Below are 25,474 nucleotides of genomic sequence, written 5' to 3'. Positions count from 1 at the left end.
AAAAATCCTAGTAGCAGTTGCAACGAGTCTCATACCAGCAAGAACAAGCGTCGCAGCAGCAGTGGTACTACAGTCCCCAAAGAGAGGTAGAAAATTGATCAATCAGAGATGACAGATAGCATGGGAAAATCCTCTGTTGCACAAGTGAACAAATTCACAACAAAGAAGAGGGGTAAGTACTGTTAATTTACATGGTTGGCAATGTACCATTTGGCTTGGTTGCATGTTAATTAAGGTATTGTAAGACATTATCTGCATGTTGGTTGCATGGTAAGTACTTTATACATTTGGTACTATTGTGGCATGTCTAATTGTTTCCTCTTGCTGTATTTTAGGGAAAAGCAGAATGGATGAGTATCCAATACTCAAAAAATTCTGCTATACTGCAGAAGAATTACATGAGAAGTATGGTTTGAGTCTAGAACGAATGGTTGCTAAGGACTTATCTAACTATGATCTGCCAGATGATCAGTGGCGTACTGTTTTCCAACATCGGTATCAAAAGAATGCAAAGGTCTTCCTTCACCATTTGCAGCCTTCTTTCATTGATGACTGCAAAATTCTTTTTCATAAGGTGTACCAGGGCCCCCCATCATGTGGGGAGATTACAGCTAAGTTTGCTAGGTGCTATGCTTTTGAGAAGTGCCATGCTTGTGAAAATGACCTAGTAAGACATAAAATTGCATGGGCAAGGTTTGGGGAGAGTGTGTTGAGCATGTGCAATAGTATACCTGGAGGATTGGAGAGGAAGGTGGAAAATTGGAAGAGGGCTAATGGAGCATTTCATGGTGGGCTATTAGGGTCCAACAAGAAGAGGTAGTACACAAAGGGTGCCAACAATATGTGTAATGTTGAAGAGGACAAAGCTTTGCAGTTTGAAACAGTGGAAGTAGATTACATTTCTGATTTGGATGCCATTGTTTTCGACAAGCTCTACGCAAAAGTTGAATAGGTTATGTGAGTTGAGGGAAAGTCTCCAAGAAAACAAAGAGAGTTTACTGAGGTTTGAGGGCTCAAATGCTATCACAAAGAAAATTAAGGAGGACATTCTTTTGTTTGAGCAACGCCTCAATGAACTACTCGGCAAGTTCCTTGTGACGTTGATGAGATAAAAGATGTGGAAGCTGATATAAATGCATCAAAACTCATGCTATGTCGGCTTGAAGGCACTGCAAAGATGAAGAATCTTACTCTAGAAATGGAAATTGAATAGGTATTTTTACATATGGTACCTCTTGTTCTTCAGGTTATTTTTCTCTAATTGTGCTTGTATGTAGTGCCATATTCTTGCATGTAGTTGTATGCACTTGTATGTAGTGCCATATTCTTGCATGTAGTTGTATGCACTTGTATGTAGTGCCATATTCTTGATAGGAACTTTTGCTAGTTGTCTTGGTTTATATCTCATACTTTTTGTACAATGTCATGAACAAACTTGGGTACTATCTGAAATATTTTGGTACTTTTGGTATATAGCTAGTTATTCAAGTGTTTTTTGGTACATCCTAAATAGTTCTTATGCACATTTTGTACATCTTGTAGAAGCATTTGGTACTTTTTGTAGGAACATTTGGTACTTTTGGTACTTAACATTTGGTGCATTCTGTTATACATAATATTTATATATGTGTATTGAGATGTACATATGAGGTGCCTTTAAGTACCTTGGTTTGACCACGAGTACTTTCATTTAGTACTTCTTTAAAAATTCAATATTCTTGGGTACTTTGGAGTCCTTTTGGTACTTTTTTTTTGGAAAATCATATGTATATTTATGTGCTATGAATCCTGATGTACATATTTGGTCTTTAAGTACCATGTTTTGACCTGAGGTACTTTACTTTTGGTACTTCAATATTTTTGGGAACTTTGGAGACCTCATTTTGTACTTTTTGGTACTTTAGATTTTTACTGTTGTGCTTTGGGCACTTAGCACATGGTAGTTTTATTGTTTGGAAATTTTCATAATGATTATTTGGTACTATTTATTGTTTGGTACTTAACATTTGGTACTATTTACTGTGTACTAGACTGTTGTGCTCTAGTAGGAGCATAATATACTTAACAGGTACTTTAGGTATTGTTTGCTAGTTTTGCTACTTACCATATTGGTTACTGTTTTTTGTTTGGTACTATTCAGTGCTTATCAGATTATTGTCCTTTGGTACTAGTTGGTCCTTTAGGTACTCTGCACATTTGGTACAGCTTACTATTTGTTACATTTGGTACTGGGTGCTATTTAGTACTAGTAACTGTCATGACATTTACATTTGCTACCATTTACTTTTCTCTAGGACATTATTTTGATAATATTCACTATCATGAAATTTCCATATGTGACATGTAGAGGGAATATGATGTCCTCGAGACTGAGTGTGAAGAGGCTTAGATCCAGAGTGAATTTGTTAGAATGATGATTGCATACATCAACAAAGGAAGAAGATTCACAATATTTCCAAGGCCCTATATCAAGGATGAAGACAACACAATCTATGCTTTAGGATCTTGTGTTGCTTGTGGGGAGTGCTTGGGCTCCACCCATGTGGTTAGTTCTTTCATGCTGGCCTGTAGGCACCAGTACCACCCTCTCTGTTTCACTGCCACTCTAATGAAAAAAGACATTTGTGCACAAGTTGGATGCAACGAGCGCATCTTCGAAGTGGCCAAGACTTGGGCTCACAAGGGAAATGTTCAAAAGAGTAAGCAACTCTCCTGCTTCTTTTTTTGGACACAATTCTAGTTTTTCTTATCGTAAAATGTCTTTGTTGTTGAACTATGTATAATACAAGGTCAAAGAGGAGTATACGGACAACCATGTTGCAGACAAGCACTCCAAGGCTTGACATATGGCAGATGGTGGTAAGTTCTGTGATGTGGAGATGCACGAGGCAGCTACACGCACATCTCAAGGCATGTCTAATGAAGTGCAATCAGACAAGCTAGATGAAGACAAGGACACCACCACAGGGGCCCATGAGGGAGTAAATGAATGCAAGGAAGATCTGGACCATGACGTGCTACCAGACCAGTAGGATGTAGACAAGGAACATCATGACAAGGACCAACAACATATAGACAAGGACCAACAAGTTGGAGAAAAGAACCAAGAAGATGGGGGCAAGGACCAGAAGGGGGAAAGTAGATGATGACAAGTCACTACCGGAGAAGAAGGATGGAGACAAGGATCCTATTATAAAGGACCCAAAGGTGGACACGGGTGGGAATAAAGTGTTAAAGGAAGAGGATCCAAAGGTAGATGATACTGGTGTGAGCAAGGAGCTTCTTGAGGAATGCTTACCTCTTGATGATGCAATGCACAAGGCCCAGTTTCTGGGAGACAAGGACCCCCCTATAGGGGTTGATGTTAATGAGCAAGATGTAATGCATGTGTTGTGCCACATTGTATTACCGACTTTGTTTCAGCCATTTGTTCTGAGCCAAATATGCCTATTACTTTCTAGTGTTTAATGAGCAATTATATGTTTTTTTGTCTCTTTTGCCTATTCTTGTTTGTTAGGGCTTGAAGCTTGATGGCTAGATGAGCCTACTGTTATAGAGTGTAATGCTCCAAAGGATCTTCCTGCATCAAAGGGCAGATTGATTATTCTTGATGTCAATGGGGTGGTCTTGAAGAGTTGGTCTAGGATACCAAAAGATGAATGGGAACTCAAGGAAGCGTTATAAGGAATACGTGTCAATAATTTATGTTTTTGTAAGTTGAGGCCACGTGCCCAAGATTTCTTGGAAGTACTGGCATCTCGAGAAAGCGTTATGATTTGGAGTTGTTGCATGAAGCCTAAGCTGATGCAAATCTTGAATACTTGCTTCTTAAAAGTTATGAAGAACCCAAAATTCATAAAAGGTAATGTAACTTGGAGTAAGGTAGTAATAAGCTGATGTGCAGCCTTGTTTTGATTAAGTCTTATATGATTTCTTTTGTATGACCAGACATATTTTCTCACGAGGATTGTGAGATTTGTCGGGATAGTTTTACATGTGTTCCGTACGTTGACAAGAAATTCTGGCAGAAGCCTATTTTCTTGAAGAATTTGCAAACATTGTGGGAAAAACACCCACAATTCAACGCTAGCAACACGATCCTTCTTGAAGACACCCGCTACAAGTCTTTGAAGAATGATTACGACAATTGCTTGCCAATCCGTTGACCGATCCGTTCTTTTGCGCCAGGAGTGGGGCCTGAGGGTTCCTCATATCTCGCCGATATAGTAGAGCCTTGGTTAGTTGAGTGGATCAAAGATCCCTGCCCACTTTCCTATTATAGGAAACACCCATTGTTTGATGTTGAAGATGATTTGTCCCCACTGGTTGCTAATTATTTTGTAGAGATGGAAGGCTATTCGTATCGATTTGACCCCCCAATATATGATGTATCCCAATTGGCTACTAACATACACAACGTTGTCACTACTTTGACCTACTAACTAATGTTCAATATCCAAATGTTAATATTACTACCATTTATGGTCATTTTGTTATTACCAACTACTTGCAATGTCTATTTTTTAACTTGTTAACTTCAATTTGGTCTTCTTGGATACTATTTTGGTACTATACATGTTAGGCACTACAACATTTGTCATAATAATCAATATCTAATTCTCCTAAATGATTTTCTCATATTAAACTGATCATTTAATGTGGGGAAGTGCCAGGGGAGAAAAAGCTAGAATATTGGTTAAGCTAGCAGACCGGCCACAGTAGGGATCCAAAGGAGGGAAAATAGGGATCCAAAGGGGGGGCCATGTGCAAAAGAGCCATGTGCAACAATGGGCTAAAAAGACCCTAAGGTTTAGCCCATTAAGACTTCCAAAATGCTAAGGTTCCAAAATTCAAAGGTTGTGTCCAAAGGTCAACCCTAGGGAAAATTGGATGCTTTGTGTGTGCCCTAAAAGTCTTTGCACATCCCTACATGGGAGGGGGCGAGCCCCAAAGGTAGGGGATGAGAGAGAAAGCCACACACACACACACACACAGGCTCCCTTTACACAAAGGGAATGAGGGACACATGTCAGCTCCCTAGCCCAGATGCCCACAAGGTGTGCCCAATTCCTATTGGAAGACCCTTGAAGTGGACCAATGAGAATTAAGCTAGAGTAAATTTAGTTTAATTAATTTAAAAACATTTAATAAAAGAAACCAATGAGAATTAAGTCTCCTAGAAGACTATTGGGTAGTCTCCCAAGGGGTCCAATGAGCATTCAGGAGCCCAATGGCTTGCTTGATTCCTATTGGCCAGGAGGCAAAGGGGTCCAATGAGAGTTTAGTTTAATTATTTAATTACCTAAAGCTCTCACAAAAGGGGAAAGGGGGACACATGTCAGAAGGCTATCACTTATGCTGCTTAACACCCATTGGCTTGACTTGGGGAGGGCCAATGAGGCAAAAGCCAGACCAAATTAGCAGCAAGGGCTCGCCCAAGAGAGAGAGGGGGCTGATTTTTGCAAGGTATTATCACACACACACTCACACAAGCTCATGTGTGAAGAAAGAATACTCTATCTCCTCCGAAGCTTTAATGGAGAGCTCATCACCTACTCCAAGCTTGTGAGATAGAAGCCTACATCAACATTCTCTTGGCATGTGGATGCAAATCCAACCAAGAGCCAAGCTACAATGCATGCTCATCTTCTCTACCAAGCTAATTACTAAGCTAAGCTATGCTAATATGAGTGATTATGTGAGGAGATGTACATCTTTCTCGTAAGATACTCCTTCTTCCTCTCAATCTACTCTCATACCCTGCTAGCTCTCACCACCTTCGAAGGTGTGTGAGGTCTTGGGTTTGAGAACGGGGATAATTCAAGTTGTGTTTGATTAAGTGTTTTGCTTAGTGCATGAAGCTTCCATCTTCATTGCACTAGCTAGTCTTGAAGGAACACAAAGAATTGTATTGTACAATGTCTCTCTTGATGGGAGAAACCATAATACAAAGCCTTTTGGAGGGGGGACCGGCTCCATGCAAATTCGGTCCTCAATTTTTGTCAATAGCTTAATTTCTCTCTCTTTTGAAAGTATTGTTGATGCTATCTAACTAGGTGTTATGCTTTTTGTTGCTCTCTCCACCCAAGCACTCTTGTAATTCTCATTAGGAATCTACTCTAATGAAATGCCCACTATGTTCATGCTAATTTCCGCTACACATAAGTTATTAGGCCATTAAATGTTACAAAATTTGGTTGTGTAACTATTTGGTATTGTACAGTAGCAATATACAACACCAATTTTTGTACTGTGTACATTAGCCATCAAGAGGGGATGCACTAAAAGATCATGCAGGTGGGTTACAATTGGTGCAGTACTAGTTTTGGTACTAGGTACTATTCATCTTTGGTACTACAACATTTGGTTCAGTAACTATTTGGGATTGTACAATACCAGTTTTGTTACTATACAGTGCCATGTTTGAAACTATATATAAGGCAATGAAAAGAACATGGTTGGTTTTTTGGTAATTATTCTAAGTTATTTGGATAGGGTGATTAACCCAAGTTATTCTTTGGTAACTGCTATGAGAACACAAGAATAGAAAGAGAGGAAACTCAAGAGAGAAACAAAAAGACATTAGGCTATCAAAAGAAGTGCATGGTTGAATTTTTGGTATTTAACCCAAATACTGTCAGAGATCATAATAGAAATATATTGGTACTTTCTGCCTCTGTGTTTGGTATTGTTTGTTACATGATTAGTGCATCTTGATTACTCTCATCATCATATGGCATTCTATTGTATATGTTTTTATAAATTTCAATAGATAACCTGAATCTATTTTGGCATCCAGGGATAGGCTCCATGGGAAACCGTATTGCTCTTACAAGGTGTGAGTATATCATAACTAGAGGTGTATGATCTAGAAGGCTGTATGTATCAAAACTACCTTCAACTTGGCCATGATACAAGCCTTCAACTACTTTCCCCCCTCTAACAATTTTTTTGTGCCATGCTTTTGTGCCTTCACTGTCTGGTACATGTTTTTGGTGCATTTGATCAGATAAAAATCATGTCCTTTCTCTGCTGCCTTGAATGCAACGTTGTCACCCCAATTGACAACAATTCACACAAACTGTTAGGGTTCACTTCATACATGGGGAGGTTAGAGACATTATGCATTGGCAAATTCAAATCAAAACTGTTATTTTCTTCGGCATCATCGTCTTCATCACCACAAGGATCATTTGATTCCAGTAATGGTTGGACTATCATATATTTCCATTCTTCTACATGTTGTCTGTTCTTGCATCTTCTCCATTGCCCACAGATACATGAATAACAAAAACATGAGAGTTTTTGATATCACAGAGCGCATGGATTATCTCGTTAATATCCATCAATGCAATGAAATGATCGTGAGCCTGTAATACGCTGACAATCCCATTGGACATTGCGTCACACATCATCCTTGGAAACTAGCCAAAAAACTCTTTGTGTACTAAATCTATGCTGAAATATTTCATTTAGATAGTTGACTACATCGGTTGCTGACTTCATAGTCCAGCCATCTGGTTTCAACCCCTGATGAGTGAGGGTTCTCTTGATGACTACCCTTGCTCCATCGTGCTTGCCTTTTCCATGTCCTGATGTTGAAAAGTTATGCATCATCTGCAGACCTATCAACATATAATACCTAGCCACAAAGTAGAAAGGTCTGTTACCATATACATGTGGTAGTGATCTGTGTGAACACACTAGGACCGCCGGGGCATTTTTTTCCTCTTTAGGAGGTTTTTTCCCCCGTGCATTGTATATACGCCCATCGCTCTAGGGCTATCTATATTTCTATTGCACACTAAGTAACACACTCTCTATTGTGTGCTTCCTTCATCTTCTCCAAGCTGTGTGTGTTTCTCTGCAACCCTAATTCCAACAATTGGTATCAGAGCATGTCTCGTCCTCCCGGGCTTAGTCACCAGCTGCTCTAGCACATGCCTGCTCACTTTCTCCAATTTCAGTAAGCTTTGGCAAGCGTTCACAGGTCGACAAATATTTTGGGAAATCTCGTTGAGCTTGGTCTGCTCAGAATTTTGATTTGGGCTCATTTCGGCCTCCGTTTCCACTACAGACAGTATTGCACATGCTATTTCGTCATTTTGTGCAAAATTTCTGTCAGTGCTGTTTTCTGCTTAACAGGTGCCTTATAGTATTCTACGATTTGTGCTATGTAGCACAGGTTGTTCCTGCTCCGTTTCTCCAATTTGTGGCAGTTTTCACATCAGGTGCAACATTTACCATGGCTGACAACAACAACACAGATGTGTTCAAGATGTTTGCTGCTGAGGACAGGTTGGATGGGGACAACTACCCTATGTGGGCTTATATGATGCAACATGTTCTTGTGTCAAAGGGTGTTTGGAACATTGTGCAGGGCATTGATGTACGTCCTGGTTCTGAGGATGTAGGCGACGTTGAGGATGTTGCAGGTCTTGCTGCAAGGATTGCAGCCGTTAGAGTTGTTTTGCCTACGGCAGAACAAGCTCGTTGGGATGTTAAGGATGCGTAGGCTCATGCAATGATTGCGTTGTTTGTGAAGCGCACCATTGTTCCTCACATCCATTCAACAAAATCTGCAAAACAGGCTTGGGATATTCTAGCAGGTCTTTATGCAAGTCGCAATGGGGCTAAAATTGCTTTGCTGCGTAAAGAGCTGGAGTCGAAGATTATGCATGATGAAGATGATATGGATACTTTCCTTGCTAGTGTCAAGGATATCAATGAGCAGCTTATTTATGCAGGTGAAGTCATTTCAGACACTTCCCTTGTGCAGACTCTTCTTGATGCCTTACCAGATTCCTACCAGACTTTTGCTAGTACTTGGAGACTGATGACCCAAGGAAATCCTGAAGTTGTCAAGTTTGATGCATTATGCACATTTCTACTGCAAGAGTCACTTTCTAGAAAAAACAGGACTAGGCAGCGTGCTGTTGAACATGCTTTTATTGCTTCTCAAAGAAAGGGTGGTAACAGTAATGCAACCACTTCTTATGGTTCTGCTGCGAGTGGCAAAAATTCTGTTCCTCATGCTTCTGCTGGCAGCACTTCGCCTGGCAATTCTGGTGATAAGGGCAAAAAGAAGATGCGCTGCCATTATTTTAAAGCTAATGATCACTTGATCAAGTCGTGTCCTAAGTTGAAGGACAAAGAGGCTAAGAAGAAAGAGGGTGGCTCCACTGCAAATGCTGGTTCCACTACAAATGTAGCCATTGTTGAGTCTTCTATAAAAGGAGACTGTAATGCTGATGTTGATGCAGAATGGTCTGTTAGTGTAGAGTGCACTTACAATCATGCTGTCCATGATGCATGCTTGTCAGTTGCTGCAGATTCACATGTGTGGTATTTCGATAGTGGTGCTACAAAGCACATTACCTCACATCTTGAATTGTTTACCTCTCTCGAGTCTGTCCCTCATGGGAATTCAGTCACTTGTGCCTGAAGGAGTACAAGTGGAAGTGAGACGCGAGAGAGAGTTCGAGAAGAAGAGCACGACGATATGGTGAACTCGCTCTACTGTAATGTGTAGAGCATAGTGAGTTCTTATTAGGTTTTTACAAAAGAATATGTGTACATACCTGGCGGCCCGCCCACTTACCTGGGCGACCACATTGGGCTTTATACCCCAACAACCTCCCACTTAAAGTCCAATGTGGTACTTTAAGTGTGAGAGAAGCTACTATACAAGCTAATATACAAGAGATGTAGAGAAGTGATGTACTACCCTACACCTAACTGCTTGCGAAAATGCGCAAAGCTCTCTGAGGGAAGTCCTTTTGTAAGTAGATCAGCAGGATTTTCTATGGTGTGAACTTTGACAAGCTGAAGTTGCTTATCCTCGAGCATTTCCCAGATGAAATGATACTTCACATCCACATGCTTTGTCTTTGAGTGATAAACTGGATTGCGAGCCAATTGTATAGCACTTTGACTATCACAATATAACACAGTCATCTCTTATTTGATTCCCAAATCTGTTACTAGTCGATTAAGCCAAATTGATTCTTTGCAATGCTCTGATGCTGCAACATATTCAGCCTCTGTAGTAGACTGAGTAACACAATCTTGTAATCTAGAACGCCATGATACTGCTCCACGAGCCAATGTAAAGACATACCCTGACGTAGACCTTCGGTTGTCTAAGTCACCTGCATAATCTGAGTCTGTAAAACCCTTTACACTTAGCTCCTGACTCCCATAGCATATACGCATACTCTTTGTAGCTTTCAGGTATCTCAATATTCCTTTCACTGCCTCCCAATGTTTCTTGCCTGGGTTTGACATGTATCGACTTACTACTCCCACTGCAAATGCAATGTCTGGGTGAGTAGCAATCATTGCATACATCAAACTATCCACTGTAGACGCATATGGAATCTTATCCATTTCAGCCTGTTCTTCCTCAGACACAGGACAATCTTGTTTGCTAAGTTTCACATATGGTGGCAATGGAACACTCAATGCCTTTCCCTTCTCCATATTGAAATGTTGCAAAACCTTGTCAATATACTCTGTTTGAGATAACCAAATCAACTTCTTTGATCTGTCTCTCTCAATGCGCATACCAAGTATATGACTTGCCTCACCCATGTCTTTCATGTCAAACGATTTTGCCATCTTTGACTTCAAAGCTGAAATTTCTTCCAAGTGCTTGCCAGCAATCAACATGTCATCCACATACAAAATAAGGATCAGCCAACTGCCATCCTTAGCCTTCTTTGTATATAGACAGTGATCGAACTCACTACGTTTGTAGCCTTGAGAAAGCATAAACTTGTGGAATTTATGGTACCATGCCCTCGGTGATTGTTTTAAGCCATAAAGACTCTTTAACAACTGGCATACCCAATATTCCTTGCCTTTCTCAACAAACCCTTCTGGCTGCTGCATGTAAATTTCCACATCTAAATCACCATGCAAGAACACTGTCTTGACATCCATTTGGTGCAACACCAAATCTAATATGGCAACCAATGCAAGAAAGCATCTCAATGTAGTCATCTTGACCACCGGAGACAAGACTTCATCAAAGTCAATGCCTTATTCTTGCTTAAAGCCCTTGGCAACAAGACTTGCTTTGTACTTTGGCTGACTATCATGAGCGGTGATCTTATAACTGTAAACCCATTTACAAGGTAGAGCCTTTTTGCCCTGTGGTAATTTAACTAGCTTCCATGTCTTGTTTTTATGCAGAGCTGTCATCTCTGACTGCATGGCCAATTGCCAATTCCCGGAGTCCTTCATTTGCACTGCTTCCTTGTAACATGAAGGCTCATTGCAATCAGTCAACATGACATAGTTCATAGATGGAACAAACCTATTAGGAGGTCGCGTGACACATCCAGATCTACGCACAATAGGTGGCTCAGGCTCAACCACAACCTGTGGTTCCACTCTATCCTGCCCTTGCTCCTCTTGAGCCCTGACATTTTGTCTTGCACGTGCAGGTCCATCTTCTTGGAAGACAACTCTTCTAATCTCCTCAACCCTCTCTGGTTTAGAATGATATTTGGATTCATTAAAGTGAACATCATTGCTGCGGACAACCTTTCTGGATTCGGGATCCCAAAGTCTGTATCCCATCTCACCAGAATTACCATAGATGAACTTTCTACTATTTGGCTCAAGTTTGTTCCTAAATTTCTTTGGAACGTGAGTATATGCCTCACAGCCAAAGACTCTGAGATGCTTGTATGAGGGAATTTTGCCTGACCATACCATCTCTGGCACTGAATCCTTCTGCAAAACCTTACTAGGAGATCTATTTACAAGATGAACAGCTGTTGATACAGCTTCAGCCCAAAACCCATTTGGCAGCTGTGCATTAGACAACATACTTCTGACCTTCTCTTGTATGGTCCTATTCATCCTCTGAGCAACACCATTTTGAGGAGGATTGTAAGGAGCAGTAAGTTCACGTTTTATACCTTTTGACTCACAAAAGTCCTGAAAGGCCTTTGAAACATACTCTCCACCATTGTCAGTGCGTAAGCATTTAAGATTCTTTCCACTCTGATTCTCCACAAGTGTCACAAACGTTTTGAAAACACTAAACGCTTCATCCTTGTGCTTGAGAAAGTAAACCCATACTTTCCTCGAGTAATCATCTATAAATGTCATAAAGTAAGAAGCTCCTCCTAGAGATAGGTTAGGCATAGGTCCACACAAATCACTATGAACAAGTGCCAACTGTGTATCTCTTCTACTGCTTCTATGCTTATGTGGCTGCTGTGTTTGCTTACCATACAGACAATTTTCACAGAATTCAAAATCATTAAATGAAAAGCCAGGCAAATAACCAGAACGAGACAAGACTTCCATTCCCTTCTTGGACATATGTCCTAACCGGCTATGCCACAAAGAAACGTTCGGCTGCTCGGTTACATTGATTACATTTTTAGAGACATTTGATACATAAATCATGTAAAGTCCTCCAGACTTTACTCCATGTGCTACTGTCATAGAACCCTTGGATATCTTCCACATGTTCTATCCAAAAGTGGTGACATAACTAGCATCATCAAGTAAACCTGTGCTGATCAAGATCTTTGTAATTGCGGGAACATGTCTCACATTCTTCAGCGTGAAAGAAGAGCCATTCTGAAACTTCAATTGAACATCTCCAACACCTAAGATCTCACATGTCTGCCCATTGCCTAGCCGAACATGATCTTTAGTGGTCACATAAGAGGTAAACCACTCCTTGTTTGGAGACACATGAAGTGATGCCCCTGAGTCTATAATCTAGTCACTCAGTGCATTTCCATCAGATGCTGTAAGAAGAGCTGAGTCCATTGTATTCTTCAAGAAGTAGATGTCTCCTGACACTAAACTGTCATCCTCTGCAACAGTGTTTGTCACATTTATTTCTTGAATCTTCACTGAGGACTTGTTCTTCTCAACATGGTCTTTAGCTTTCTCTTTGCCTTTTTCTGCTTTCCATTCTCTGCAGTCTCTTTTCATGTGACCCTTCTTGCCACAATGGTAGCATTCTATGTCACTCTTGCCTTTAGCACTGCGGGACTTGCTACGAGACTGATTCCTCTTTCCACCTTTGTACTTTTCTTTGGTCCTTCCTCTGACAACTAAGGCTGTTCCTTTGCCTTTGTCCATTGTCTTTCTATTGGTTTCTTCAGTAAGTAGACTTCCTTCTACACCTGCTATGTTCAAACCATCTGGAGGTGCAGAATTACTCAAAGCTCTGCGAAAAGTGTCCCAACTTTCTGGAAATGTGATCAACAGGAACATAGCTCTAACAGGTTCATCAAACTTGACACCTTGAGCTGACAACTGACTATAGATTGTGTTGAATTCATTCAGATGATTGGACATAGGTGTCCCTTCTTTCATCTTCAAGTCAACAAGCTTTTTAAGCCAGTATACTTGTGAAGCTGCACTCTGCTTCTCATCAAGATCACTCAGCTTTAACCATGCTTGATAAGCCGACATCTCGTCTGCTACATTGAAGTAAACGCTTTCTGCCAAAGTCAGCATAATGGTAGAAAGTGCCAATTCATCCATTTCGCTCCATTCATCTTCGTCCATATCTTCTGGTTTTATCCCCTTGAGCTTTATAGGTTTTATCTGCTTCTTTTGTACCAACACGTGCCAAATCTGCTGCTTCCACAATGGGAAATTGGTTCCATCCAGCTTCTTGATATTGTAAAGAGCAGTGTCCTGTGATCCAGCCATAGCTACGCTTCACAGTGGTTTACTTTCCTGGGAAAAATTCGGTAGAGTTTCCCCTGTAAACTGACCTCTGAACCAATATCAACCTGTCAAATGAACCAAGAAAGCTTCAGATTCTGCATAAATTTTGGCAGAGTCTCCTTTGTAAAATGGCTCTGGTGTACTCAAAAAACAGACCAAAAAACAGCTCAAAAAACACTGTCTCTCTGACACTGTAAGCTGCGGGTAAACCTGTCCTGCACCTGTATTGTCTCTCACTGTCCTGTCATTGTACTATAAGCATAGACTGCGACAATGCCTCAACGGCAGTAAAGCAAAGATGCAATACCAACTGTCTAACTCACAGTCAATACATCCTAGCTGCCTATCTAAGGGTGCTCGAGGGATCGCTCCAAGACCCGTATCACCGAAAGGATCTCAACATTCGAGAATCCCACAGCTCAATAAAACCTCACTCGACCCTCAACAAAGGGTGCAGTAAATCTGACAGTACATAGACTTCGCACAAAGTCATACATCCACAAATTTCCCACTATATGCTGTAACCGCTGCGGCGGTTGTTTGCTGCGTGACTCACAGCCAGCAAACCCTCAACCGACATACATCATCTCTGACAATACATCCCATGTGGAAGTACCTGCAATGTCAGGATGAAATCTGGAATATCAAGCAACAAACACAAGCTACCTGATGAACTAGTGGATGTCGCCTATAGTCTGTGTGTAGATGCGCCCGTGTTGTATGTGACATGCCTCCAAGAACTGTGAGCCGTCCTTCGATGTGTAGACAGCCACAAATCAACACTCTGGGAGTGTTGATATCCTCAGCACCTGCAGTCGTAGGCCGAAAACCCCAAATTTGCAGAGTCGGATATGCACCCGTCGAGACCACGTAGTCGAAAATGGCCTACGTAGACCTTTGTCGAAGCCGAACGGTGGCCGAGATGACCTCAGAATGAAATTCTGAGAACACCGAGCCCTTCGGGCTCGTCCACTAGATTTGGGGCCATGTCTTCGCCTGTCGAATTTCACTCCAATATGAGTTGGTGACTCTAGCCTTCTGCAGTGCTGCCCCGAGCCTCGATCTGAGCTCTGATACCAGTTGAAGGAGTACGAGCGGAAGTGCGACGCAAGAGAGAGTACGAGAAGAAGAGCACGACGATATGGTGAACTCGCTCTACTGTAATGTGTAGAGCATAGTGAGTTCTTATTAGGTTTTTACAAAAGAATATGTGTACATACCTGGCGGCCCGCCCACTTACCTGAGCGACCACATTGGGCTTTATACCCCAACAGTGCCAACAATGCCTCTTATCCAGTTCAGGGAGTTGGAAAGATTGTGCTTACTGCTGCTAATGAAAGTTCTTTCACAGTTGTTGATGCACTTTATGTAACTGGGATCAAGAAGAATCTCTTGTCTATATCCGCACTTGCTAGACTTGGACTTGTAGTCAAATTTGTGGATGACAAATGTACAGTTCATGATCTCAGTTTTGGTAATGAAATTGCTGCATCTGGCCTTTTGTGTCGTGGGCTGTATAAGCTCACTTTGTATGACAAGTGTGGACAAAATTTTGCAAATGCTGTTGCAGATTCAAGGGCTATTTCAGATGCAAAAATTTGGCACATGCACGTTTTGGTCATCTGAATTTTGCCAATTTGCTGCGTTTGCAGAAATCTGATATGGTTGCTTCTTTGCCGCCTCTTGAAGCACCTATCAAACATGTTTGTGAAGGTTGTATTTTGGGTAAGATGCAGCTTTCTAATTTTCCAAAGGATGGTTCAGTTTGGGCTACATGCAGGTTGCAGCTTGTGCATAGTGATGTTTGTGGGCCCATGCAAACTCCGTCCTTGGGCAATTACCTGTACTTCATGACTTTCATTGATGATTACTCCAGGCGTGCATGGGTATTTCCGCTTAAAGAGAAGTCCGAAGTTTTTATGTGCTTCAAACAATTTCTGGCTATGGCTGAAAATGTCTCGAAATGTACTATGGGCACCCTCCGTTCCGAAAGAGGGGGGGAGTATATGTCTCATGAATTTAATGCATTTTTGGCTAGTCGTGGGATAAAACACCAATGTACAGTGGCTTATACACCTCAACAAAATGGTGTTGCTGAGAGGAAAAACAGGTCACTGACGGAAATGGCACGATGTATGGTCAAAAGTCAAGCTTTGCCGCATTCTTTTTGGCTTGAGTCCATCATGTGTGCCACTTATGTACTTAACAGGTGTCCTACGAAATCATTGCAGTCTATTACTCCATATGAAGCATGGCATGATAGAAAGCCTTCTATTGAGCACATGCGTGTTTTTGGCTGTTTGGCATATGCTTTGGTGCCACAAGTGCAGCATAGAAAATAGGACGATAAGGCTGTCAAATGTATTTTTGTTGGTTAAAGTGTTGAAAGCAAAGGTTACAGGTTGTATCATCCGCAAACAAAACGTATTCTGGTTTCACGGGATGTAGTGTTTGTGGAAGATTCTGTTCAGCCCTTGCTGTCATGTACTAGAGACAGTAATGTAAGCTCACAGGACATTTATGACACTTTGCTGCCTCTTTTCAGTGGTGGAAATACGAATGTAAGTTCCAATGAGGCAAATGTACAGCCTATGGGGGTTTCTAAAAATGTTTTAGATCAGCCTATTACTGATGCATATGTACATGATGTACTTGATGAGGAAAGGGCTGAAAATGAGCAGGCTAGAGGTATGCCAAAATGGCTGGTGCACACTTTGCGTGACAGTAAATTGGATGCACCTTTGTCTAGTCGTACTCGTTCAGGCTCTCGCCATGCATCTTATGCATCAGATTGTTATGCTTTGGCTGTGTCTAGCTTACATGATGTTGAGGAGCCTCTGACTTTTGATGAAGCACAGAATTCAGAAAATTGGATGGCTGCGATGCAATCAGAATATGATGCACTTATAGAAAATGACACATGGACTTTATGTGATTTGCCTCCTGGCAAAAAGGCCATTGGTACGAAGTGGGCTTACAAGTTGAAGAAGAGACTTTTGCTCCCACTTGTCGTATGACTACTGTACGTTTTCTATGTGCATTGGCAGCTCATTTTGGTTGGGATGTACATCAATCAGACATTGTTACTGCTTCCTTGAATGGTGACATATTTGAGGAAGTTTATGTAACGCAGCCTCGCGGTTTTGTCATAAAAGGACAAGAGGACAAAGTGTGCAGATGTAAGAAGGCTTTGTATGGGTTGAAGCAATCTCCTTGTGCTTGGTATGAGAAAGCTGACACTCATTTGGTTAAACGAGGCTTTCGTAACAGTCCAACAGAAAGCACATTGTATGTAAAGCGTGAGGGTGATGTACTTCTCATTGTGGTTCTTTATGTTGATGATTTGCTGATCACTGGACCAAATGAGAGACATATTGCTGAATTTAAGGTCTACTTTCAAGATGAAAGATTTGGGGCTGTTGCATCATTACTTGGGTATACAGTTTAAGCAGTGTGATGGTGGTAATGCCTTGTGTCAGAAAAGTTACATAGAGACATTACTATGTAAGTTTGGACTTGGGGATTGCAAACCTATTGCCACTCATCTGGAAACAGGTTTGAAGTTGAGTCTACATGATGCTGGCGATTTTGCTTATGTCACTCTTTACCAAACTACTGTTGGCTGCCTCATTTATGTATGCAACACGAGGCCGGATATTCAGTTTGCAATCTCACAGGTCGGTAGATTTATGCATAGCCCAGGGTCTAAGCATTGGCAAGTTGTCAAGAGGATTTTCCGCTACCTTAGTGGCACTTTACATCTTGGCTTGTTTTATCCCAAGGGGGGATCATAGCCGCCAGACTTACATGCTTTTTCGGACTTAGATTGGGCTGGTTGTTTTGACACGCGAGTGTCCACAAGTGGTTTTTCTTTCATGCTTGGCAGTTCATGTATATCATGATTGAGCAAGAAGAAACCTACTGTGGCCACTTCGAGTTGTGAGGCTGAGTACAGGGTAGTCTTCATAGCTACGGTTGAGTGTGTATGGCTCAGATGACTTATGGCTGATTTGGGTGTTGGATATGACACTTCCAACACTATCTACACTGACAGTCAGAGTGCATTGGCAGTTGCAATGAAGCCAGTTTTTCATGCTCGCACAAAGCACATTGAGGTGCATTACCACTATGTCAGGGAGAGGCTCTCAGCAGGAGAGATCAGCTTGGCTTATGTGCCAACACAGAACAACCTTGCAGATCTTTTCACAAAGGCATTGTCTCGTGAGAAGATTGAAGCTTTCCCCAAAGCTTTGGGATTACTCCCCTTTGTGGAGTGATCATGTCCTCAGGGCATGGCACTTCCCTTTACTCATGTGCCAGCTCTTGTTCACCGCATCACTCCAGGGGGGATTTGTTACCATATATATGTGGTAGTGATGTGTGTGAACACACTAGGACCGCCGGGGCATTTTTTCCCTCTTTAGGAGGTTTTTCCCCCCGTGCATTGTATATACGCCCATCACTCTAGGGCTATCTATCTTTCTATTGCACACTAAGTAACACACTCTCTATTGTGTGCCTTGAGCTTCCTTCGTCTTCTCCAAGCTGTGTGTGTTTCTCTGCAACCCTAATTCCAACAAGGTCTTTGTGCTCTAAACTAAGACGCTGCACCATCTGACCACACCCAATGACTTCGTAAAGAATGGCCTTTCTATTTCAACCACTTGTCATGAAGAAGAAAATAATGCTGTGAAAATCGAGTGTCATGCAACATATCATCAGATATGTAAAAATGGAATGTCTTTTCAACACCACCTCCTGAGTTTCTCACATAAGTAATGAGAACAAGTATCATAATCTGATTAGACCACGAATGCATGGAATGTATCTCATTTTGTATTTTAAATCGATAATTCTCGGCAAAGTCGAGGTCCAAAACAATTACATCTGATGGAAACTTGAGTAAGCACTCTTTAAATTATTGTGCCTACCACAGAAAAATGTAGTTATGCTTGATGAAGCTCTTAAGATGAGATGAGAATAGGTCAATAAAAGTAGATCTTCTTATTCGTTGCACTACCAAGTCCTTTCTTTTATTCTCAGACCCACCTGCATCAACTTGCCCAGTTGAAACATCTGTGAAGATCTTTACAGTGACCTCCCCACTATCCACTGAAATCTCATTAGGACACATTGTCAACCTGTTTACGCCACATCTAGAGCAATCCCCAAACAAGCATGTTTTTGCATAGTATTCTGAATCATGAGCCTTTGGACATAAAAGTGATTCCCACATATTAATGATGCTATGACACAACTAATTGGTTTAAAGTACACTTACCTGAATCATCACTACAACAAACGGAACATGTGCATGCATGATCCTTTCCATGATGCCCAAACTTATTTTGTCACATCTAATTAAATGCCTCTTTAAAATATATCATTTGGACATGATATACATAGCAACACATATATCGCTCCTTCATTTTTTGGACAAAGTAAGGCTTTAAAGCCTCAAAACATCTAAGAGAAATTTCCACTTCTAGATGGGCCCTTGTGAGGTCCCCAACCTCGAGAAGACTGGGGCGACTTGATAGATGGTCTTCCTTTTGTGCGCATCTATCGCACGTGTCAATGCAAGGAACTTGTCAATACACTGTGTGCAAGCCACAAATGGCTCCAAGCACGCAACTAGCCTAAACTAGTAAGCTCAAAGATGATGATGGTGTGTCAGTCACCGCTCTGCGCTTGCTGTTGTGGAGGATTCCTCTCCGCGAAGAAGAGGGAGACGCCGCTACACCGCGCTCAACCGCTTCACTACCGTTGTGCCGCCGTCGCAATGCTCGATCACACACACACACACTCTCTCTCTCTCTCTCACGCGCACACGCGCACGCACACACACACACACACACACACACACACACACACACACACACACAAGGAGATGAAGATGGAGATGGAGAAAGAGCACTCTTCAATTGCACAAATGAAAGAATGAGTGATTTTTAGGTTTAGTTGACTTTTATATGAGCTCGCCCCATTCACACTTGGGCGTCCGTGCTAGCCAACTAATCCCTTGAATGTTCCAGTTAGAGTGCACCTCTCATCGGTGATCACTCTTACCCTTTTCCTATTGGACCGACAAGCTCGATACCTTGACTCTACCAAATAAATAATACGATGTCTGTCTTATGTGATAGGAATGTGCATGAGGGTTAACATGCCCCCCTTCCTGATGTAGATTCCGTCCTCAAAAGCTATTGAGTTGAAGCTCGCTCGTCGAGGTGGAAGAGTATTTGAGATGAATGTCCTTACCCTTCTTCAGTCTTCACTGCAAAATCAACAACATTGGCACCGTAATTGCATTCTCATATACAATTAAAAATCATATGCAGTTGTAGACAGACAAATTGATTGGTAACAAAAATTTAAACCATTTGTCAGCAATAAACATTGAATTGCAATATAATCAAACACATAAACAATTGTAAAGGTAAAAAATTAAACAAGTCTGGGGTCACTAATTTAACGATCGACAGGCACTAAAGATCGACTATTAATACCATGGACAAGCTTCTCAATTTTCTCTGGTCAATTAAGTTGTTTAATTGCGAGAGCCAAGTATTTCATGTCCAAGGACTGACTAGAGGCTATACCTAGAAGACCTTGTAGCTAAGCTACGATAAAAGGAATTTCTCATGAAATCATCGCCTGACTGATTACCTTTTCTTTGACCCCCCAAAGTCTTTTCACAGTGATTCAGTTTTGATGTGTGTGCTTATTTTGTATGCCTTGGATTTTTTGCTTTTCAAGGAAAAGCGCCCACACTGGGAACCTCTAGGGCTCTAGTACCATAGGCGATACATGAGAGTGAAGTACCAAATCAAGCTAAGATTTCTCTTCCACCTTAAGATTTTACATTGTGGCACTTTGATTTTTTTTTGTTTGTACGTTTTCAGCATTTTAATTTTGTAACTTTGGGGGGGTCATATAACACTGTTACCCTTCCCAGGCTCATCACATTAGTAAACTCCCTTTATAATACTTAAACTAAAGGTCAATAGGGACTAAGCCCATTAGAAAGCCCTAGTACATTTCACACAATACTGCCTAAATCGGATTAAGAACCTAAGTAGCCATTGATTATTAAGAAGGCATTCCCCATGGTATTAAGAGAAAATCTCTAACGCCTAGCTTGGTCAAACTATCTTAGTTGGACTGCTTGATTTTTAAACCTAGACAATTGATTATGACAAAAAACCTGAATTTAATGTTTGGTACTAAGCAAATGCGTTGAAATTATGCTACCAATTACAATTAAAGTAGACAAACATGGATGCACAAAAGATAAGGGACAATGCTAATGGACAAAAAACACCTGTTTGTGTTGATCGCGCTTGATTTGAAAAGTGGATGAGAGAAAGATTCCATGAAGGTCCAAATCCTAACCACAACAACACGTTCCTATACACACGAGGAAACACAAAGAATACCTCTAGGAGGCACATCAGTGGGAAGAAAGAACTTTGCTAATCACTAAACTCTAAAACAGAAACACTCCTATCGTACTAATCCTACCTACCCTCCATCACTCGAGTAATGAGGATCAAAGGTTTTTTATGACATAGGTTGTTGTTTCAGTGTATCCGATGTGAATGTGTAGGTCTGGGTCAATGTTTTGAATTTTGTTGTGCATACTCGTTTGCTAATTGCTCTTGCTCTTTATTATTTTTGTTTTTTGTGAGTATAAGGCTTTATATATACATTCTCTAAGATTGGGAGATTGAGAGGTCAGGGAGGAAGGTTGAGAGGGAAAAAATTCAATAGGCTGACGTAAATGAAGACTTCCCCCCTTCCTTGGGTAGGTCATACTGTTTGAAATGTGCTCGTCTCCCTTTGAAACCAATTGTTCCAGTTAGTATTAGGTGAGGATTTTTGCCAGTAGTTTTCTATTACCTTAGGTGCCTCGTCGAGTTGCAAGGGTGGTACTCTCCCAGGATCGAACTTGAAGTGGTTCATCAGGTGATTCTTGAACATTGGGCGGTGTGGATTCCTTTGTAGCTTTATGGAGGTCCACTATTGTAGGTGGAGGCTATGGAGAAGCTTTTACCTCTATGGATGCATTACATGAGGAGCTAGAAGCTTCATGGGACTCCCCCCTTACCGAGCTAGGTGGAACAAATCGTTCTTTCTTCGGTACCCAAACTAGCTCTGGAGCGGGTGTGTAGCATTTTGTGATTTTTTTTCTTTCCACGATCATTGATTCATTTTGAAGCTATGAGATTGGGCTCACATGGGTCAAGTGACAACTAAGAACACAATCTACGTTTTGGTACCTAGATTTGATAATTTCCTTGATAGTAGCCTTGGGCTTCCAATAGTCGTTTAGGAATCCACCGCCATGTTTTCTTACATTTTTTGGGGCGAGTGGGACGTTTCTTACAAGGCTTCTATTTTTTAGCACTAGCTATGGTCGCTAAAGAAGCTTTAGGGACCCACTTGTATGTTTTCTTTGTTATATTAGGATGAGTCTTGTCAGAAGCTATATACAGTGCTTCTAGCATATTTAAGGGTACGAGTGGTGGCATTTCATCCCCTTCAGGTGTAACCCAAGTCGTCCCCCTATTTCCCCAATTGTCTATGGTTGCTGCTAGGTGGACCCAATCCACATTGTCCGACTGAGTCATCCCAGGAAGTACATCCATATAAGAAAAATCTTCCCCAACATCAGTGTCCGCTTTACACGTGTAACAATACTACAATGGGGCCGAGTGAACTATGGTATCAGATCTATGATCAATTATAAACTTGTTTCCTAGAGGATGTGCTCGACCAGTTACAAGATCCACTCGAATGACAGAATCTTGGAACTGCAAGTAGACATGGTTTTTAGACCAGTCATGCACCATTTTTGCTTCCCTCCTGAATGGACGTCCTAAGATCATCTTCGATGCCATAGTGTGCTTGGAGAAATCCATAACAATGAAAGTAACTCTTATTTTATGTCCAAAGACCTTGATCTTGAGATCTTCTAGCATCCCAATAGGTTTAACAATAGACCCATTGACCATCTTCACTACTATGGTTGTGGTCGCAAGGTGAGGTCTTCCCATAGTTTCCCAGCAATTTTTAGTCACAATGCTAACCCCAGTGCCACCATCAAGGATTCCCTTCACAAATCCCTTAGTAATGATTGGTATGGTCGCATTGGATTCATCACCCTCAAAGTATTGTCCCAACTTGTTAATAGGTATTTCTATAACAAGGTTCTCATCTAGGTTGGGTTGTGGATCTAAGTGTTCCTCCTCTATTGGCATCTCCCCAACTCCATCCATCTGTGCAAATTGTGGTAGCCCAAACTTTAGTTCTCCATTGAGGAAGGCTCGAAGAGCTGAGACTAGCTCAGGGTCTTTATATAGTTTGGACATGACGGTGGTTCTAACTTTTGAAGACATGAAATCCATCAATTTGGCAATGTTTAATGGAACCTTTTGGGCTTCACCCCTTTGATGTGGGGAAGATGGGATCTCCATTTCTTCTAGAGGATCAGGTAATCCCTCTGTAAACATTCTTTTCATCAAGAAGGGAGTACATCCACTTTTCCATGACTTTAAGTCACTTTCTTCATGGATAACACTAGGTATGGCTAAGGGTCTATGGACTTGGTGAGGTTGTTGTTGCGTAGGGAACACGGTGTTTGTAATCTCGATCTGCCTGGTGCTAGTTCTAGATCCCTTTGGGTATCTTCTACCAAACTCCTTAATTGCTTGACTCGCTCGATCTCCTTCGTAGGGTTTGGATAAGTTCCTATCTTCTTCTTGGATCCTGGCCATTGTGGCTCATGAAGATCTTCCTTGTTGTAATGGCTATTGCCCGCATAGGAGCAATAGGCATTACAGGAATGATTACCTGCAACTACATTATATGAACATCAACATATAAAAATGACAAGAGAAGGAAGTACACAGTACACAGGCCCAGAACACCTCTTGCTTCATTCATTTGTATTCCAGACACAGAGTTACAACAGTAGTTGCCATGAATATCATAGAGATTGGTTAAGTTTCATCAAAAGACAGGTATGCCCCTCCATATACAACCGCTACTCCAGCGCAGATTAGGAATGGTGCACACTCCTGTCCCATGATATCCTGTGAAGAACTGCCGCTACGACCGCCGCATACCGCATACCCCTGATCCGCAGTGTCCAGACCTCCGCAGGACCGCATGTGCGGCTAATGCCGTAACACCTGGCACGCACGGTGGATTGCGCGAACCCACACTCAGCCCCTCCGGTTGGAAGGTTTCGGTGGTTGCTCTTCACCCTGCTCTGGTGAAGAGGAAATATCAATATAGCCAAAGCCTCTAAAATCTGCAGTATGTGTCCGATAGACCTCATCAAAAAGACGTGGATCTATCTCAATATGTTCCGGCCAGGGAGCCCGAGGAATAAACTGCGTTGGAAAATAAATAGATTGAGGCGCCTGTGGGCAGAGGAGAAAGAGGTGTATGTAAGGGATAATAGCGAGAAAGGTATCTATTAAGAGAAGACCAAAATGGAGGGCAAGGTGGTAGACTGAGAGAAAAAGAATGAGCTAAGGTCTCCACCCAAAAACAGACCCTGCGCCACTCCTTACGAAATCGACGAATCATTTTTTGCAAACGAGATACATGAGTCTGGGCTTCAGCACAATGCTCTGTAGCTTGTGCCCAATCAGCAACATTAAAACCCTTGGGAACAACACTCTTACCTCTGTCAGTGTTGGATGACTCGCGGTGTTGCACCACAACCTGCTTAGTGGATGGCTGTGCTCTCACCTCAGCAGCCAAGTGTGTGCTCTAGCTTTGTAGTTGATTATCCAAAAAAACTCGGAGATCTTCTTGCATCTCCACTGCCAACGCATCCAAGTCATTCATATTGATCATTACATCGCCATGGTGCGAGGCTAAGTAAGAGGCTAGACTATGCTGCGTTCTCAACTGGAGAAGTTCCCGTTGAATAGAGGCCATAAACTCAGCATTAGCCCCTCATAACATTTGTATTTCTGCCCCCTGTTGGCGAGTTGTTGCAGTCAGCTCTTCATTTTGAGTGGACAACTCAGCAATGCGAGTCTGCGAGGCTGCTACCTGCGCTTCCAGCTCATTGACTCTTCCCTCTGTGGCGGGAAGACTCTTGTAACATTTGTATTTCTGCCCCTTGTTGGTGAGTTGTTGCAGTCAGCTCTTCATTTTGAGTGGACAACTCGGCAATGCGAGTCTGCGAGGCTGCTACCTGCGCTTCCAGCTCATTGACTCTTCCCTCTGTGGCCAGGCCGCACGAATAGACTCTGCAAGTCTTCTCAAAAAAGTGCCACATGCCTGCAATTGGTCAGCGGGGGTCGCTGCCGCAGCCTCCCAAGGTAGCGCTGCGGGAAGAGTACCTCCCGTTGAGGTAGCCCTATTGGTAGCGCCAGAAGTTTCCAGTTGAGCGGGAACATCCGCAACTGGAGAGCCCGTCCTCAGCGGAGTAGCACTGCCCACTCTCTCCTGCATTCGGCGGCGCCAACGAGCCACCACAGAATCCTCCGAAAGAAGAGATGCCGTCGCCGGAGGTGGTGTAGAAAATTGCTGTTCCTCCCTGTCGCGCTTGCAGCTTGCTGATCCTGTACCTGCAGTGGCCATCTCTTGGGCTCCAGAGGATACCACTGCTGTCGATGGACCAGGCAAATCCCCAATGCCCACGTGCTGTTGCTGTGTTTCCCTCTGAGCCGGCATTGCCAAGCTTTGCGTTTGCGACAGAGGAGCATTAGTGCCACTGCTGTCGATGGACCAAGCA

At 42.1% G+C, this 25,474-nt stretch overlaps 1 protein-coding gene across 1 annotated transcript; it reads left to right on the top strand.

Moving 5' to 3' along the window:
- The first annotated feature begins 3,111 nt into the window (after positions 1-3,111).
- LOC147419879 (uncharacterized) lies at positions 3,112-3,468 on the top strand. The gene has a single exon (XM_086506212.1). It carries the CDS (start codon positions 3,112-3,114, stop codon positions 3,466-3,468), a length of 357 nt encoding a protein of 118 aa, XP_086362338.1.
- Positions 3,469-25,474: the final 22,006 nt, after the last annotated feature.

Source organism: Adiantum capillus-veneris, chromosome 29 (assembly GCF_014529385.1).
Source record: "Adiantum capillus-veneris isolate H3 chromosome 29, ASM1452938v2, whole genome shotgun sequence".
Taxonomy (NCBI): domain Eukaryota; kingdom Viridiplantae; phylum Streptophyta; class Polypodiopsida; order Polypodiales; family Pteridaceae; genus Adiantum; species Adiantum capillus-veneris.
Note: the sequence above shows the minus strand (reverse complement) of the source record. Positions and strands in the feature narration are given on the sequence as shown.